This window comes from Mustela lutreola, chromosome 2 (genome assembly GCF_030435805.1).
Source record: "Mustela lutreola isolate mMusLut2 chromosome 2, mMusLut2.pri, whole genome shotgun sequence".
Lineage (NCBI taxonomy): Eukaryota > Metazoa > Chordata > Mammalia > Carnivora > Mustelidae > Mustela > Mustela lutreola.
Genome location: NC_081291.1, coordinates 112681753 through 112701426, shown reverse-complemented (window position 1 = coordinate 112701426; position 19674 = coordinate 112681753). Strand labels below are relative to the sequence as shown.

The window sequence follows — 19674 nt, the reverse complement described above, 5'->3', positions numbered from 1 at the left end:
AAAGTAATTAATGACAATATGTGAAAAGTTAATTTTTGTTAGCCATCAAAGGAATACAAATGAAAACAACAGTGATATATCATTTTGTATATAAGAAATATAAATGATTTTTAATGTTATTTCTCATTGCTGAGATATTCATAGTAACCTGGTACTTTATGCATTTCTAGAACCAGTGAAGGTATCAGAAAATTCCCTTAGAAAAGCAATTTTAAGAACTTTAAAAATTCTCATGTCTTCTTATGGCAGAATAATCCCATTCCTGGTAATTTATTCATAGGGCATAGTTCAATACAGAGGGAAAATGCTTCATGCATTAAACATGGTAGAAAAAAATCAGAAACAAATCAGACTTCCAGTGTCAGGAAAACAGTTAATTTATTGCACATCAGTTCTATTTACATAGCTAAAAATCATCTTAAAGGCTGTAAAAATGTAGAAATTGCTTATGACAACTTAAATAAAAATCAAAACAGAAATCTCTCTGTACTGGCAAAGTTGTATCTTCACATGAAGAATGACTAAAAGTCAACATGGACAAGTGGAGAAAAGTCAGCATGACGAATAGTACAGTTGACACTGATTTTGTTCTGTATGAAGTCTTTCTAGTTTTTAAAATGTGTAGGAGAAATACAAAAGCTTGCATCCAGAATTTAAGACATAAAACAATCCTGAGGCAAATTCATCAGGTGCAAAACACTTCTCTTCCCCCCAAATATATCTGCTTTTGACTTTGGATCTCAGTGATACGGAGATCTATTAAAGTCTTTTAATGTTTATCATACACTGAGTAAACACCCACCCCTGCCTCCCTGGGTTTTGTTAATACAAGACAGGAGATAAGACTCTTCAATAAACTATATGTTGGCTAACTGAACATAATTAAAACATTTAAATTAATAAATAAATAAAATTGGCAAATGGAATTTCAAAAAAAAAATCTTCAGTAAATCAAGCTGGGAAATAAAATCATGAATAAGAAGTCCACTGAGGGGGTGCCTGGATGGCTCAGTGGGTTAAGTCTCTGCCTCTGGCTCAGGTCATGATCTCAGGGTCCTGGGATGGAGCCCCACATAGGGCTCCCTGCTCAGCAGGCAGCCTGCTTCCTCCTCTCTCTCTGCCTGCCTCTCTGCCTACTTGGGATCTCTCTCTCTCTGTGTCAAATAAATAAATAAAATCTTTAAAAAAAAAAAAAAGAAGAAGTCAATTGAGTATTCTTTTAAAACACATTTCCTCTTCCTTTTTTGCTCTTACCGGTTCTGTGTATGAAAATCCCAGGCCCTCTGCAGCTGATTTTATTAGTTCTGATTCCATTTTATGACGCTTCACAAACATTGCCAAATCCTAGAGGAAAAAAAAAAAAAAAGAATGAAAAGTTTATATTTAAGTAACAGTTAAGGAATATGATAAATGTTCAAGTGGAAATATTTTTCAATAGACAGTGACAAGTGAGCTAAAAAAATATTCACAGCTGCACAAAAAGTCTCCTTCTCTTCTCAATAGATTTTCACAAGCTGTCACATAGGAGAAAAATATGCTTCTGGCATTAGTACTGAAGTACAAAAGAACTGCTTTCTAGAACCTTGACTCAATGGCTAGATATCTTCCAGAGCAGTGCTATATTTTTACCATTTCTGCCCAGAGCATCTAGTAGAATGCAGTTTCTTCTCAGGACCTTGGTCTCACCTCTCTGGCCTCAATGGATGCTGGGTCACTGCTGTCATCCAGGAGACTCTCATAGTAATCTACATTGTCTAGGACGTCCTCATCATCTGGATGGAGGAGAAGATAAGCCTTGGCACACTCCAAGGCTTTCACATATTCACCAACTGAAAGACCAAGGAGTTGTAGCATTAGAGTCAGGCTAGGTCCATTGAGGAGGTTTGTAAGAAATACTTCAACATACCTGTGAGAGGTCTGCAGTAAACATGAGTAAGAGGGAGGATAAGGTGAAGCTGAATAGCATATGCAGAAATGGTCACAGACCAAAACAGATTGTCAAATATGGAGAAACAACTGATGGCTGCCAGAGGGGAGGTGCGTGAGGGGATGGCGGAAATTAAGGGGATCGGGAAGTACAAACTTCTAGTTGTAAGATAAATAAGTCACAGAGCTGAAAAGTTTAGCATAGGGAATACAGTAAGACCGTAATAACGTTGTTTGGTGACAGATGGTGACAATGCTTATCATAATGAGCCCTGAGTGATTGTCAAATCATCATGTTGTACACCTGAAACTAATACAACACTGAGAGCTAATCATACTTCAAAAGAGAGCCACAGACAAAAGGAAGGACATGATTTCAGGTGTTTAAAATGGTACTACCTTTGGACTGCTTTGGTGCTAGATGCTTTACATCAATTATTACAAGTTTCCACCTGAAGATGTTTGTTGACAACTTCCATTAGTTAATACAAATAAGCAGAGCAGAATTTTGGCAGTTAATTCTGTTTTTGTCCTGAGTTCGACCACGTGACATCTAAAACCGATTTCAGCAATCCCAATTCTATTAATTGCTTATAAGCGTGAGGAAAGATGTTCAATCTCTCTTTCTCAATTAGAGAAATAGAAATTAAAACTATACTGAGATAAAAATTTTCACCTAGTGGGATTCGGTAATAGTCTAAAATTTCACAATATATTCTGTTGATGAGCAATGAAAAATGTACTATACATGGAAGAAAATTTGGCAACATCTATCAAAATTTAAAATGAATGAATGATTCGACACAGGAATTGTACTTCCAGAAACCCATCCTATAGATATTCACTTGTGGATGTGAACTAACTTACATAAAATATTACACATTTGATCCTTGATTGAAATACCAGTTACTAACAACACAATACCCATTAGTAAGGGGAGGCATGAAATAAATTACAGTACAATGGTATGTGGATGTAAAGAAAAATTAATGAGGAAGATCTCCATGTATCAATACAATTAGGTTAGACCATATAAAATTGCCAAAATTTGGCTTTTACTGACCTAAGCAAATGGTAATTTCATAGATCCAACCTACTAAAAAATACTTTTTATGATTTTATTTTTAAGTAATCTGTACACCCAACAGGGGGCTTGAACCCACAACTCCGTGATCAAGAGTAGCATGCTCTACCAACTAAGCCAGCCAGGCACCCCTGGTACTATTATTATTATTATTATTATTTTATTATTATTGAGAGAGAGAGAATCTTAAGTAGGCTCTTCGCCCAGCACAGAACCCAATGAGCACAGAACCCAATGAGCTTCATCTCAGGACCTTGAGATCATGACCTAAACTGAAATCAAGAACCAGATGCTTAACCAACTGCACCACCCAGGCGCACCCTCCTTACTTATATACATTCTTAAGTGAAGAAAGCAATGTAAAAAACAGTGTAAATAATATGCCACCTTCTGTGTATAAGAGGGGGAAATAAGTTAGGGGTGTGTGTGCATACGTGTTTTTAAAAAAAACATAAATCGGAAACTGTGTTGTAGGGCATGTAATTGGGCTACAAAAAAGGAAGAGAGGGAGACTTTTATGATATTTGGTCTTTGAACTTGCAAATATATGACCTTTTAATATTAAATTGAAAATCATGTAAAATATCAGTCTAAGAAAATTTTCAGGACATCATCACAGCATTTGCCCACTTGTGGTATCACCTGCTCTCTTTGGCCTGAGTGGCGGTGATGTGAGATGAGAGAAAAAAAAGCCATTTTTTTCCCCCATTGCCTCAATGGTAAAGTGGGAAATACAGAGGAAAATTCAATGTAATGATGAACGACACCCCTTCCCCAAAGGTCTTCCGGGATGATCCATGCTTTACCTCGATAATAGGCAAACTGTAGGTAGTCATAATGAAGGGGAAGAAAGTTCTCAATTGGAGAGAGGCGGCCAGGGCGAGTGGCAAGTTCCCTCACGCATTCGTGCTGACAGACCAGCACCTGCATATAGTGATCTGGAAGACAAGAGTGAGAGGTGGGTCCCTCCCGTTCACTGGCATGACACACGCACACACACACACACACACACACACGTATATTTGTATGTGTATCTAGATGTTATATTGGGGTGTGGCCAATATTGATCAGGAACCTATTCTACCCAGTTACAGAATAGTCCACCACCTGAACATTGGAAATCCTAATACTGTAGGGACTACTAAAATATGGAGGAAAGCTCAAGAATTTAGATACACATTCTGCCTCTTTCTCTTTGTTCCCCTTTCTGTGTCCCATACTTCCTGCTATAAACAGCTAAGGATTCTCAAGTGTAGGGTTGTCACACTCCCTTTAGCTCTGGGCTCTCACTCGTCCACACATGGGCTGAGGAAACGAAAGTAGCTAATGTCCCAGAGAAACAAACACTTCTTACATTTTGCCCCAACTTTGATTTTTACAATGAAGATGGAGGTCTTCTCCAGCAAAAAGATTTTATTCATGCTTACGCAGAGCAGGCTCTCTTGAGACTGACGATAAAATCGTCTGACTTCATGACTTCACATTTTAATTTACCACAACTGCCTCCTCTCAACAGAAAACCTCTCAAAGGTTCTCTGTTGGGCAGTTTGGCTTGTCTCCTGATGACTTGAAGAGGGACCCCAGCACACAACAGAAAGGGCGTGTGTCTCTTCTGGTGTGTAGGCAAATGGGCCAGTTCTTGCACGACTTAACTCAACCCAACACAGAACAGCTAACATAATCCCTACAATCCACTGGTTCTTAAATGCAGCAGGAGGATGGGAAGGGAAGAATAAGCTCTGTTTACTTGTGTAATATGTGGAAATAAACAGCTATATAAAGAGCCAACAAATAGCTGTTTTATTTCTTATGAAAATGACAAACAACCTTCAACTGTTTTCTCCTAGTTAGCTGGCCACTGGCATTCCTCTTTACCTTCTAACACACACTCCTCCTAATTCCAAATGACAAGCAAAAGGAAGAGGTGGAAAACACACCCAGTAAGAACCCCAAATCTGAAGGAAGGTAATTTTTCAACACAACATACAAAGATAAACAAAATGAGAGTCACAAAATTATATTTTTTAGGGCTTTAACAAGCATACCTGGAAATAAATAACTACATTGAGAAGCCATTTGTGTTTTTAATGTTCTTCTAACTCTAAAATTAAAATATTCTGGTTTCCTAAATATACCCCATATTTCATTTTTTATTATTTTTTTAAAGATTTTATTTATTTATTTGTCAGAGACAGAGAGAGAACACAAGTTAAAGTGAGTAGCAGGCAGAAGGAGAAGCAGGCTCCCTGCTGAGCAAGGGGCCTGATGCAAGACTCCATCCCAGGACCCTGGGATCATGACCTGAGCCCAAGACAGACACTTAATGACTGAACCACTTATGTGCCCCTACCATTCTGTATTTTTTTTTAAAGATTTTATTTATTTATTTGACAGACAGAGAGAGATCACAGTAGGCAGAGAGGCAGGCAGAGAGAGAAAGGAGGAAGCAGGCTCCCTGCTGAGCAGAGAACCCCATGTGGGGCTCGATCCCAGGGCCCTGGGATCACGACCTGAGCCGAAGGCAGAGGCTTAACCCACTGAGCCACCCAGGTGCCCCATCCATTCTGTATTTTAAAAGCCAGTTTCACTTTTAATTTAGAACAGTTTTTTTTTTTTTTTTAAGAAGATTCTATTTATTTATTTGACAGAGCACAAGCAGGAGGAGGAACAGAGGGAGAGGGAGAAGTAGGCTCCCCACTAAGCAGGGAGATGGCCTTGGGACTAGATCCCAGGACCCTGGGATCAAGACCTGAGCTCAAGGGCAGATGCTTAACTGCCTGAGCCACCCAGGTGCCCCTTAGAACAGTTTTGAACCAGACAAGAATTCACAGAGTTAGGATAACACATAAGTTGTTTTTCTTATCTCCTTTCTATATCAAGTGCAATTACTATGATTTAATACGTTTGAGATCCAAGACACTTCTGTGGAAATACTGTTTAAAATTCCCTTCTCACAATAAATTGGACATGTGTTGAATTCTCAAGAAGACTTGCCATATTTCTGTAATATATAATATTTGACTGAGTGTCAAGAGCTGTGACTTTTTTAAAAATCACTTTTCTTTACGGGAAGCGGGGATAATGGTGGTGATAGTTGTATTAAGTATTAAGTATTAAGAGCCTGAGTTAAGAGATCTCTATTCTTTTCCAGCAACCAACATGTTATGATGACCTCATGCAAACCATTACACGTTGTTCTGTGGGACTCTGTCTGTCAGTTTTCCTAAATCAGATGTAGGACCTTTGCCAAAGCTGTTCAGTGGCCATTGATGGAGGCAAGTCTGGAGGAGGTGGAGACAGGGTACACATCCTTACACAGCTACAAGGTAATAAACTCTAATAAATGAAAAGCATTCCCAAATAAAAGAGTAAGTGTAAACAAATCCTTAACAATTGAAATGTGAAACACACATAAAACTGACATTCGAATGAGCAGAGCTCACAAAAATGCAAGGAAATGACTGTGCCAGAGGCTTAGCAAAACAAAACCTGGGGCGGGGGGATCCTCAATAATTCAGACACTGGTACTGATTTTAGATGAACTGAGTTGGTTTTGGGTAATTGACTATGAGGCAAATAGTTCATCCAACAAACTGATTTTCAGTCTACTGTTTAATCTAAATTTTGAAAGATGTTTCCCAATTGTCCCTCTCAAAGACCCTGACAATTTAGGACCTACATTTTCAAAACATACAGTATTATTAATCCTTTTAATCTGAAATGTGATTGATGGTTATATCATTTTCTTCCTCCTCCCTTTCTCCCTCCCTCCCTTCCTTCCTTCCTTCCATCCTTCTCTTCTTTTTTTCCCTTCCACTCATTCATTTAATGAATATTTACTAAGCACCCACTGTTTGCCAGTCAGTATACTAAGGGGCTGAGGATTAAGCACTTAACAAGAGAAGACATTAGGCAAGTGATAGAGGAAAACAACACCTTTCAAAGTCTGTGAGTGGAAATGAACATGGCATTTCTAGGAAATGCCACAGGAGTGGATCAAAGAGACAGGAAGAGAGGAGAGGAAATTATACACAAGGGCACAATCATGAATATCTTTATTAAAGGTCTTGGGTTTTAGTCCAAAATGGAAGGCTTTGGCTAGGGATGGTGGGGGGAGGTTCTGTGAACATATTTTCCTCTTTTTTTAGACTATTCTGTCTGCCTAGAGAGTAAAACCTCATCAGGACACAAGGACCAGCAAGGAGGCTATCACTGTGCCTTTGTTAAAAGATACTGTGGATATGAACCAGGGTGGTAGCAAAAGGGATGGAGAGAACCAGGGAATCTCCCACGCTTTTAGGCGGTACCACCTATCAGAGTTTGGTAACAAATAGAGGAGAATAGGAATTAGGGGAATCCCGATTGCTTAGGAGGAATCTAAATAAGGAATTAAGGAAAATAACTTTTGGGGACTTGGTTTGAACTGCTCGGTGAGGGGTGCTTTTCATGGAGACCAAAAACATAAGCATTTGGGAAGAGAAAACTCACTTCCTTAATTTGCCTTTTTACATGTATAGGTGAAGCTGAACATCCTTTTTAAAAATACATATTTATAACTTAGAACACAATATGTACTCAACAGATATTTGTTAAGCATTAATTACTGAATAAGTTATCCTTTGTACATTTTTCATTTATGTAGACATTAAAATATATGTCCTAGACTGAGAAAAGCCTAGATTTGATTCCTAGTTTCCCCTTAATCACATTGCTCTGAGGTATAAGTTCCTCATTTAAAAAAGGGAGAAGATGATAGATACCACTACCATCTACCTACCAGAAGTTGTTTAGAGGATTAAAAGATACATAAATATACAAAATGTTTTGCATACTGTAACTGCTATGTAAATGTTGCTTATTATTATGACTATCCATAAGTCAGAAATAAATTACTACTAATAACAATAATTTACAAGTTCTGCTTAAATATTATAGATATTAACTGTTTGCCTATAAATATTTTGCAACTTTTCTACTTGTCAATTGTAAGTTGGCTTGATTTGTTGTATCTTTTGTATTTAAAATCTTATGTAAAGTCTATCTTTTTCTTCATATATCTTGTCTTTTGTCATGCTAAGAACTGGTTTTCCTCTCCTCCCATTATACACAGATTCTCTTGCATTTGCTTCTTTTTTTAAAGATTTATTCATTTATTTTAAAGACAGAGAGAAAGCATGAACGCAAGTGCATGCACAGGTAGGGAGAAGGGCAGAGGGATGGAGAGAATCCTCAAGCAGATTTCCTGCTGAGACCAAGCTCTGAGCCAAAATCACAAGTCAGACGCTTTACCAACTGAGCCACACAGCCACCCCTCTTGCATTTTCTTCTAACAGTTTTATTTTCACACCTATATTATTAACATAAATAGAATTTATTTTTGTATGTTTTTCAAATGCTTCCCACCATAAATGGTTAACTAGCTAATCTCTGTAGTAAATGTATAATTCACATTACCTACTATTTTACATGCCACTTTGTAATATATTACATTCTCATAAATAATAAAAACCTCTTTTAAGTAACTGAAGAAAACTATACAAAAGCATTCACTACTACATTGCTTATAATAATGAAAACCTATAACTTTCCAATATTCATCAGTAAGGGGACTGGTCAAATTAATTATGTTTTCCACATATATTGGAATATTGCACAATCATTCAAAACCATAAAGTAGATCCACACGTAGTACTTACATGAGAAGAAGTCCACACTATATTGTTAAGCATAAAATAAAACGAAAACAAAAATATGCTCAAAATCAGTATTCACAGTATTGTCTCATTTTTTAAAAAAATAATAATTATTATAAATAAATACAGAAACATTTACATATGCATCTGAACAAGTTTGGGAGTACAATCACCAAAATTTAAACGAGGTAGATTTATTTATAGGAGATAGGACAGGTTACTATATCTTTCATTTTTTACAATTTTTAATTCTGTATTGATGGGGTAGATTTACAGACTGCATTTCCTATAGTCAGGAAGTAAATAAGGGGGAAAAATAAGCTTTACCTGCAATGGCTTCATAGAGACCAGCTTTGTACCCTAAGTACTCGTACTCTTCAAATCTCTGAGGCCCCTCGCACAGGGCTCTGCACTCCGTATCTTCACTGTAATATTCTCTTAGAGCTTGCTCAAAGTACTTGATAGCAAGCTCAAAGTCATCAGCCTCATAATGTTTAACTCCTGCACTGTAACTCTCCTGCAAAGAAGCAGAAAAAAAAAAAAAAATTACACACACACACACCACACACGCACACACACACGTATTTATTTTTTCCAAAGAGCACCTGTGGAGCACTTGAATAACAGGATTCAGGGTCAATCGGGATCATTTGGGCAGGGGGACACTGGGTTTTTGGGCTATGGAAGAATAATGTAGGGTTTTACTGGGAGATAAAAAGTAACTTCCTTGGTTTCAGGGAATTATAAATAAGAATGGTATTATTGAGCAAGGTGAATGCTGTGGCACCAGTCAATTCCATATTCTTTCTGAGCACAAACATGCAAGACACCATTTTCTCCCATCCAAGTACTAACCAGGCCCGACCCTGCTTAGCTTCCGAGATCAGACGAGATCGGGCGCGTTCAGGGTGGTATGGCTATAGACAAGACACCATTTTCTAACTCCATCTGAATATAGCTATGGGCATGCAACAACATCCAGTAGATTGGTGTGGGTGACCATGACACACCCAATTTCCAGGCCTGGCCCAATTTAATAATAATAATAATAATAATAATAATAATAGTAATAATGCTTCTATTGAAAATCTCTTATACTGTTCTTCAACCATCTTGGAAGTCACCTGTCAAGAATGGTGACATCTCCAATTGAAAAAAAAAAAAAAAAAGCCTCCCCAACTTACTGTGATTTCAAGTAAGTTTTCATTTAAATGAAAAATTATATAGCTTTAAAATACCAGAATTTGAAAAGTACAGGTACAACAGAAAATCAATGGGCAAGGAGCTGGGAAATCACAGTGTGACCTGAGTAGTTCGTACTGGCTTCAACTTCCATGTGTAAAATTAAAGGTTGGAGGTGGCGCTGAGGTTTAGAGGGGGTGACAGATGTTTATATCATGTTTTACTTTTCACTATATCATACTATTTTCTAAGGGCATTTTCACCTTCTCTCAATTTTTTCAACCCCAGTAATAACAATATTTCATCTGAGAACTCTAAAAAATAAAACCATTACTGTATTAGGAATTGAGAATCAACCTGAGACACCCATTCACAGGAATCTGCTTGGAGTCCAGTGAAACTCAGGAACACCTAGCTCTTTCCGATTAGGGCAAGGATCCCCGGCGCTCACCAGATGTGGTTTGGCTTCCAGATCTACAAGCTGGAGTGCTTCCACGCCGGCCATTGTTCTGTAATTCTCAATGTTCTGCTGCATTTCCATGTGCTCGGGGTTGGCCATGAAAAATGTGTGGGCTGCTTCCACTGCCTTTTCCAACTGGTTAAGCTATGGAGAAAAGAAGAGGACCACATGAAGGCAAATATTTCTAACCCGGCTAAGTACCAGTCCAAGGGATAACGGCTAAAGCGGCAGGGCCAGCTTCCAGTTCATATTCACTGTATGCAATCTCTATACTATAAAGTGGGAGGTTAACGAACAGGGCTCCTAAAATGATATGTGGCTGTTCAGGCTTTGATGAAAATAGCTACATGTGCTCTACTCCAAGTTCATTCTTTACCCACTGTGACCTGAGCCACCTGCTTTTATGGCAAACTGAATCTTTGCACTTCGATTTGCTTCATGGTTGGTCACAATAAAAAGCTGCCAATGCTGTACCATCTCTAATTCATGTTTTTGACATTTTTATCTTTTATTTTCTCTTTTCTCTTTGTTCCTTTTGCCTTTAATCCTGACAATGGGGTACAAACAAACCTATGCATTTCCAAAGGACGGGAATCAGTCTACCTCCCACTCCATCAAATTTACTGGGCTTTAGAATGTGAAGAATACAGAATTATGATTTTTTAAAACATTTTATCTATTTGACAGATAGAGAGAGAGAGAGATCACAAGTAGGCAGAGAGAAAAGGGGAAGCAGGCCCCCTGCTGAGCAGAAAACCTGATGTGGGACTCGATCCCGGGACTCCCGAGATCATGACCTGAGCCAAAGGCAGAGGCCTTAACCCACTGAGCTACACATGCGCCCAAGAATACAGAATTAAAAGGAGTAAACTATTCCAATGTGTAAGAAATGCTGAATACGGCACATAAAATGCTTTACCACATTTTTTTTGAAATACCTGATTCCAGCCTTACAACTTTCTCATCAACACAAAAGGAAGAATTTTTAGTAACCACTACACAGACAGTACAAAATCTTCTCCTAAACCACACAATACATTGTCCTCTGTGTAAGGCAACGATGCATTCTTTAACAAAATAGAATTGAATTTACCCAATTTAAGACATTTTTCTCTATGCTTTAGACATAGAGAATGTATATAGACGGATCTGTTTGCTCCATATCAAAAAAGTGAATATTCATATTGGCAATCTTTCTCATGGTAAATTCCAAATTATGTTTGATCTATTTTGTAGTATGAAGACATGAAAACTCATTGTCATTAAGAAGTAAACATAAAATCATGGAACAGCATATCTGATTCAATTGAGTCTGTTTTTGACAGTCTTGCCAGTCAGGTATTAATAAGAAATAGAAGTACTAAGTGCCCAAGTCCCCAATTATTGCCATTTTGTGTTATATAAATAATCTTAACCTTCACCATACTGCCCTATTTTAAGACCTGAAATCCTTAACTTTGTTTAATAATAGTAAAACCTTCCCTTTGAACTTGTATACCCTTAGCTACTGGCCTTCCTTCCATTAAGTTTTTGTCTTGTCAACTGTCCCTGCCATTTTTACCTTTGTCCTCAATTCTATGCTCCCAGAATGATCTTGGCTGTCAAAATCATGAATTTTGGATGTGGTTTCTTTCTTAATTTACATTTTTCAACTTCTTAGTCACTAAATATGAACTGTGTGGACATCTATAGTGTTGAGTATATAGGTATAGAAGAAAAACAATAGGTTCTAAATTAGGTATGTGTCTATACTTATCAAATAAACCTGAAAAAATCATTTAAAAATTTATGACTCAGTTATCCTTTTTTTTAAAAAGATTTTTATTTATTTGACAAAGATCACAAGTAGGCAGAGAGGGGTAAGCAGGCTCCCTGCTGAGCAGAGACCCAATGTGGGGCCTGATCCCAGGACCCTGAGATCATGAACTGAGCAGAGGCTTAACCCACTGAGCCACCCAGGTGCCCCTGACTCAGTTATCCTTAAAGGAAAAAAAAATGCTTGTAAAAACCCCACACTACTATCTACTATATAGGATTTCAGAAGGTTTTAATTGTGTAATATATATAAATGTGCTTCAGAAATCACTAAAATCCTTAAAAATAAACAACAGAATACAATTTGACCCATCCATTTCAAAGATGTAAATAATGATGGTATAAGATGAGTGGATAAGAAGATATGGTATACACACACACACACACACACACACATACACACACACACACAGGAATATTACTCAGCCATCAAAAGGAATGAAATCTTGACATTTGCAATAATATAGATGAAACTAGAGGGTCTTGTGCTAAGTGAAATAAGTCAGTCAGAGAAAGACAAATACCGTATAATTTCACCCATGTGGAACTTAAGAAGTAAAACATAGGGGAAGGGAAGGAGAAAATAAAATAACATGAAAACTGGAGAGGAAGGCAAACCACCAGAGACACTGAACTCTAGGAAAAAACTGAGGATGGCTGGAGGGGAAATGGTTGGGGGAAACGGATAATTGGGTGAGAGCATTAAAGAAGGCACTTGACATAACGAGCCCTGGATATTATAGGCAAATGGTGAATCACTAAATTCCACCTATGTAACTAATTTTAAAAAAAGGGGAAAAATGATGATGGTGTAATCTATATGTCCAGAGGAGTTACTAATACACTTTGATATACTCTTGTTAATTAAAATTGACAGAACATAAATTTATTTTTTCACTTTCCTACCTTTGTCTTTTGCTTAGGCTGTTCCACCTAAGAGCCTCTGTCCCTTGGTGTTTTCTTACTGAAATCTAACATATCCCATAAAGCCAACCCTAAATCCTGCCTCTCTAAGGGATCTTTTCTCAACATGATAGCCACAGTTACATACAACCATACCACCTTATCCTTATTCCTCTATGAGCACTTGTCATACTCTGCTGTATATTGTACCTCCCTGAGTATATTCATTTTTTCTAGTAGAGCTCTCTGAGAATAGGGACCATATGACTTCTTTTTCTTGTTTGTTTTCCACCTACTTTACATATGGATTTTGTCTATGATATGTCTGGGGAAGAAAGAGGAAAAAAGAAATTCTAACAAATAAATCTTTTACACACAAATCAAAAAGTATATTACATGTCAGTGTGCTTCATAAGCTCTACTGGCTGAAAAGGATAGTCAGTTTAATAACAACATCTCCAAAGTCACCATTCACACTGAGATCTTGCAATAACGGTTACCAACAAAGAATGTTTCATAGCTCTTGAGCACTGCCAGCCAGCACTGACAAGTTAGTTCCTTTTCTTAAATTTTATCATAGCTTTTAGTTTGTTTTGTTTTGTTTTGTCACATTTGATGTTTTCCCCATTCATTTTCTTTGTTTTCCTCATTTATAACCCAGTATTGAGCATCATATCATCTTCCCCAGTATAAATAATAAGATTCCATGCTTCAAGTTAAACTGTAAAACTTATTCATGAACTGGCCATGGTTTTTAAATCATTGTAAACCAGTTCAGGAAACTGGAACTGGCTGCCAATGTCTATAAAAGAAGCCATTATTTTAACTAGAATCTTGTTATCTTTGCACTCTATTTGAGAAATCAGATATACACATTTGAAGCGGTAGGAAAAGTCCGGGTGAACACGTGTATGCTGCATATAATGCCATATTTTGGGATGGAGATTATTATAAGGCCTTGTAAGTACTAGTTTTCAGCTAACCCACCACTTCATTGACACACAAAAAAGCAAACTGTCCTGGAAGGCTCCTCACTGGACTTCCTTTAAGACCAAAATAAAATAGGGGTGCCCAGGTGGCTCAGTGGGTTAAGCCTCTGCCTTCAGTTCAGATCATGCTCTCAGGGTCCTGGGACCGAGCCTACATTGAGTTCTCTGCTCATCAGGAAGCTTGCTTCCCCCTCTCTCTCTGCCTGCCTCTCTGCGTACTTGTGTCTTCTCTCTCTCTCTCTGTCAAATAAATAAAATCCTTAAAAAAAAAAAAAAAAAAAAAAGGACCAAAATAAGATAAACCACAGGAGAGGCTAACTCTATACATTAGAAAAATGCATTGCAAAATAAAGAGCAGCTGAGAAAAGGGGAATGATTTGACAAGATGGTATCAAATTTTGAAGGGAGCCAAGTGAACCATCGGCATATGAGAAATACTGGCTAGAAATGCCTTCAAGAAGCACTGGGTGATTTCATCTCAGGCTGTGAAGAACTAAGGCGAACATTTTCTCCTGCCAAACCAGAAGCAGGACTGTACGTGGCAGTCAGACTGCATGGAAAAAGAAGTGAATGCTGATTAAATCAACACCCTGCTGACATTCCCAAGTTACTCTGTCCACTGGTGAGTGAATGAAATTCTTCTGACGCCCTAGTGGTTTTCCATAGCAAGGAATAAAGAAGCATTTCACAAGGACACATGGACGATTTAGAAACCTTCAGTAGCTATCCATTGACCACAAAAGAGAGTCCAGAAACTATGTACTACGACATTCAAAACCTCCAGGATTTAGCCTCAACTCACCTTCTAGCATAACTTCCTCACCTGCCATGACGCAAATTTTTTCCCAAAAAGGTTCTAGAAGATTGTCTCTCTCTCTCTCTCTCTTTTTTAAGAGTTTACTTATTTTTTGAAAGAAAGAGCACTGTGGGGGTAGAGGGAGGGGCGGAGAGGAAGAGAACACACAGACTCCATGCTGGGCAGGGAGCCAGATGCAGGGTGGGATCCATGACCCTGAGATCATGACCTGAGCCAAAATCAAGAATCAGATGCTTAATCGACAGAACCACTCATGCGTCCCTAGAAGAACTTCTAGATGTTTTTATAATTTACCACATTCCTGTTCAAGAAAATACACACAGTCTCAGTGCTCCAGTCATACCCAAATTCTTCATTTCGCTCATTCACTTATTCAGCAAGTATTTATTTTGTACTGAACTGGTGCCAAACACTGTGATAGTTGATGAGAATACCTAAAACCAAAGACCCTGCTTTCTAGATACTTAGAGCCTCATCAAAGGGGACAAGTCTAAAGTATTTAAATCATTAATGAAATTAATTTCAGACTGTGTGGAATCTATAAAAAAATAAATGAAAACCCAACACTGTAAAATCTGGCTGGGCTGGGGATGGAAGCAGGACTCAATCAGGTAAATTAATCAAAGAAGGTCCCTCTGCTAGGGTATTTTGCAGCTGAGACCTAAATGTTGAGAAGCCAGGCATGAGCAGAATGGGAGGGAGAACATTCCAGGCAAAAGAGAGTCAAGTGAAATGACTCTTTCCTGGCGAAAGAAAGTCAAGTGGAGAAAGTCTTGACATGTTTTAAAAGCAGAGCAGAGACTAAAGAGAGATCTTTGAAAAGCTAGAGACAGACCAAGAGCTCATAGGCTATGGTAAAGTTTATTCTAAGTGCAAGAGGAAACCTTTAAAGAATTTTAAACAATATCTAATACACATTTTAAGATGACAGTTCACGGGCGCCTGGGTGGCTCAGTCGGTTAACCATCCAGCTCTTGATTTCGGGTTAGATCCTGGTCCCTGGGTCCTGGGACTGGACTGTGTCCCAGCTTGCTTGGCATTCTGTCTCTCTCTTTCCTTCTGGCCCGAACCACACTTGCATGTGCTTTCTCTCTGCATAAAATAAAATCAATAAATTTTTAAAATAAATGAATAGGGTTAAGCATCTGCCTTCGGCTCAGGTCATGATCTCTGCATCCTGGAATGGAGTCCCACGTTAGGGGAATACCTGCTCAGCAGGGAATCTGCTTATCCCTCTGTCTTTCCCCCAGCTCTCTCATGGTCTCTCTCTGGGTCAAATAAAACATTCAAATAAATAAATAAATAAATAAATAAATAAATAAATAAATAAAATTTAAAAATGATCATTCAGACTGCTATATGGGAAACAAATCTTTGGTAATAGGCAAGAAAACATGGCAGTAACTCAGTCAGGTAAAAGATGATGCTTTTACTTTTCAAAATAAAAACAGGACAAGCATGGGTCCATACACTGACTTTCTCCCCTCTCTCTTAGATTCTTTTCTCTTTCTCCCGATTTTGCCTATTCTTGCTATAGTGACGTTCTTCAATACAGACACATAATATACAAGAAAACAATTTTTAAATCTCCAAATGTATTTTAAGGGAAATATACAAGTTCCCTGTCTTCTGAAGTAAGAGAAATAGGAAGCTCAAATATTCTGAATACGAAATGTAGGACAGCCTGTAAGACATATGCAAGAAAGGAAATTCTAAAGCACATTTAAAAATAGAAAGAACACCGCACTTCCGAGATAGAGTATTTAAGATTACTTCCTAGCTTCTGAAGTCTTTTTATACAATCAGGGTAAAACATCAAGCCCCAAATAAGTAATTCCCATTCTCTTCTCCTCAAACATCCACATTTCCAATAAGGAAGGGAATTCTCACTCTGCTTTCACCAGCCTAACTTACGGAATTCATCCGACCTCATGCATTATATTTTGATGAAGTGCTGTATTTTCTGGCCTTGGCTCTTTACTTAAATTTCACAATATAACAACTTCAGGGAAATTGTAACCCCATATGAAGTTTCTTACCAACTGACAAGCATGTAGACACTAAAGACATCCTGTTTCTAGGCCACAGCTGAATTTTTAAGTTTTAGTTAGTAGCATAAACACACTAGCTGGAGGAAAATTCACTAGACTATAACATGTACATCAGGCTTCAACACTGTAAATTCATGGGCTAAAAACTAAACGTTCTTTTATGGAACAGGAAGGATTTTTGTCTTTTGGTGGTTCTTTGTTTAGTAATGGTGACACCACCCATTTTAGTAGCATTTGCTAATGTCTCCAAATTTACCTCAAATGTTTGCCAACTCAGTTACTTTTTCTTTACAAAACCAAATAAATACTTTAAAAAACTGCACAACATATTAAAAGAATATTCTTAAAATAAAGATCTATTAATTTTTGGGGACTCCTGGGTGGCTCAGTCGGTTGAGCATCTGCTGTCAGTTCAGGGTCCTGGTATCGAGGGTCATGATCTCAGGGTCCTGGTATCGAGTCCTGCATGTGGCTATTTGCTCAGTGGGGAGGCTACGACTCATTCTGCCTGCCTCTTCTCCAGCTTGTGTGCTCTCTCCCTGACAAATAAATAAAATAATAAAATAGAATCTTAAAAAAAATCTAGTAAGTTTTGAAACAGAATTTGAAAGCAATTTTTAAACCATTGGATTAAAATAATCCTATGAATTAAAATGTTTCAAATGTAAAGACCAGGCTGCTAATGAGAATTCAATTTTATTTTAGAAAAGTCCTACACATTTCCATATAATGTAGTCAGATTTGGAGAGAGTTAAAAAAAATAGCTATATAAAAAACAACTTTGCATTCTCATTTCACAGTCTCTGGAGAGTTACTTTCCCTTAATGTTATTACTATAGCTTGTAAAAAGACCCACACATGAAATTATTTTTATAATTCTGTTATAGAAAGCAATCACTTGTTTCTCTTGACAGATTTATAGAATTAATTTTACCAGACACTGAGGACTGCATAATATAGTGCATTGCCCTTTTCATCTTGGCTACTAAGAAGCTCAGAGCTAAATTTTATTCTCATATACAGCAACTGTGTTATGCTGGGTTTCTAGCATACCAAACTGAAGCTGGTATATTTCCCTTTTTCTTTGACTTTCTTTGTTTTTTTTATTCCATTTCAAAAATCTAATGATATAAATAATTGTTTTAGCTAAGTAATTCAAAGTCCTTCTGGACACAGGAGAGTTATAATTTATTCACAAAATAAACCCCTGTAGTAAGGGACATTTCTAGTAGTTAAATTCTTTCTTACCTCTTAATGTGGAGTATTTAGAAGTTTCTAGCTTTAAAGAATAACATATTAATTCACAAGTTAGGTGCTCATGTTAATGAAGAAAATAAACTTATCTTTGCATGTATGGAAAGTTAGTCTAAAGTGTTGTCATGGATATAAGTAAATATTTATAGCTTTCAAAATGCTATTTGTTAAGGATTAGATGGGACATGACTTTTCTAAAGAGTAACATTTTCTCTATGGGGTAAGCTGGAAAGGAAGAATATGTATTTTTAAAGCATTTTCTTCTGCCAAAGTGCTTATACTCTTTCCTTTAATTACTTACAGTCCTGGGACAGATTAATAGACTCTTGCTTGCTCTTTCTAAAAACTGGTAAGTTTCAAGTTGATGTTTACAACTTAATTGTAAATACTAATGATGAGTAGCCACTGTCAAATGAGGTTAACCTTATGAGCTCAGTGTCACAACAGATCCTATCAGCTAAGTCTGCTAGAAGGTTCTTATCTAAATAAAAACCATCTTCTGGGGTAAGGAAAACACTAAAGTGAAGAAGCAGGACTTTGAGCATACCATGTCAGATTAGAGACTACTTAAAACAAAAAGGCCTTGAAGTTTCTGAAAAAGAAGAAAAACTCAGAATATTAGCCAAAAAATACGTGTGTACTTAACTGGACAAAATCACTCAAGCCATCTGTGGACTGTATTGTCTAACTTCCTAACAGGAGGACAGCCAAGACTTGGATGCTCGCTGGTAAGGAGAGAGAACTGTCTCGGTGATGGAATGTAGGCAAGTCATCTCTGCCCCTGAGCCAATGAAACTAACGTGTGGGACTTGCTGGTATGCTACTGTTGTTTTTGGTTCTAAACATTAGGACAGGGTAAGATTGAATATCTGGGCAGGCATCTTAACCTCTACAGTATTGTCCAGAAGTCTCCCTTGAGGTGTCAGAGGATGACTAATCGTTACCGAAAAGAAGGTTCAGGCCAAGATCTCTCTGACATCTGCTTCCTGCTACTGTTTTTGGAAACACAGCTTTAACCTCTTCAGAATTTTCTTTAAAAGGACGATGTCACTCATTTCATATTCTAGTTTTGCCAACATCCCACAACTATGGCAGGGATCATCCCTTTAGCTGGTAAAGAATGTTATTATTTATAATAAATACATAAAAATATTATAAATAATATAAATTATTATTTATCTGATTATAAAAAATAAACACAAATCCAATGTCCCCCTTCTGTGAGCTCAGAACTGTTCTCTCCTGCGTGGCCCCCATGTTGGCGAGCATGATCTTGTTCAAGAGGTTGCTGTTCAGAATTTACCCTGCACATTGTTGTGTATAGTTTGAAAAGCATTTCATAGTACAACTGATCAAAGTAAGAATAATAACAGTGATCATTTATTGAGTGACTACTCATTTCCTATTTGGAAATTCTTCAAAAACTAGGAGATGAATCCCCTACCTCACCTCAGGCCCAGTGCAGGAGGACTAGATCATTATTCCCAAGGGTTCCTTATG

The 19674-nt window shown here is 37.5% G+C and overlaps 1 protein-coding gene across 1 annotated transcript in view; it reads right to left on the bottom strand.

The window, feature by feature from the left end:
• The window catches only part of P3H2 (prolyl 3-hydroxylase 2), a 151346-nt gene that overhangs the window by 21938 nt on the left and 109734 nt on the right, over positions 1-19674 (bottom strand). Inside the window, exons 2-6 of the mRNA XM_059163145.1 lie at positions 10337-10489; positions 9031-9220; positions 3817-3948; positions 1687-1829; positions 1255-1344 (exon numbers count right to left, since the gene is read on the bottom strand). Of these exons, the coding sequence (XP_059019128.1) occupies positions 1255-1344; positions 1687-1829; positions 3817-3948; positions 9031-9220; positions 10337-10489 (708 nt within the window). The remainder of the gene's footprint in view (positions 1-1254; positions 1345-1686; positions 1830-3816; positions 3949-9030; positions 9221-10336; positions 10490-19674) is intronic.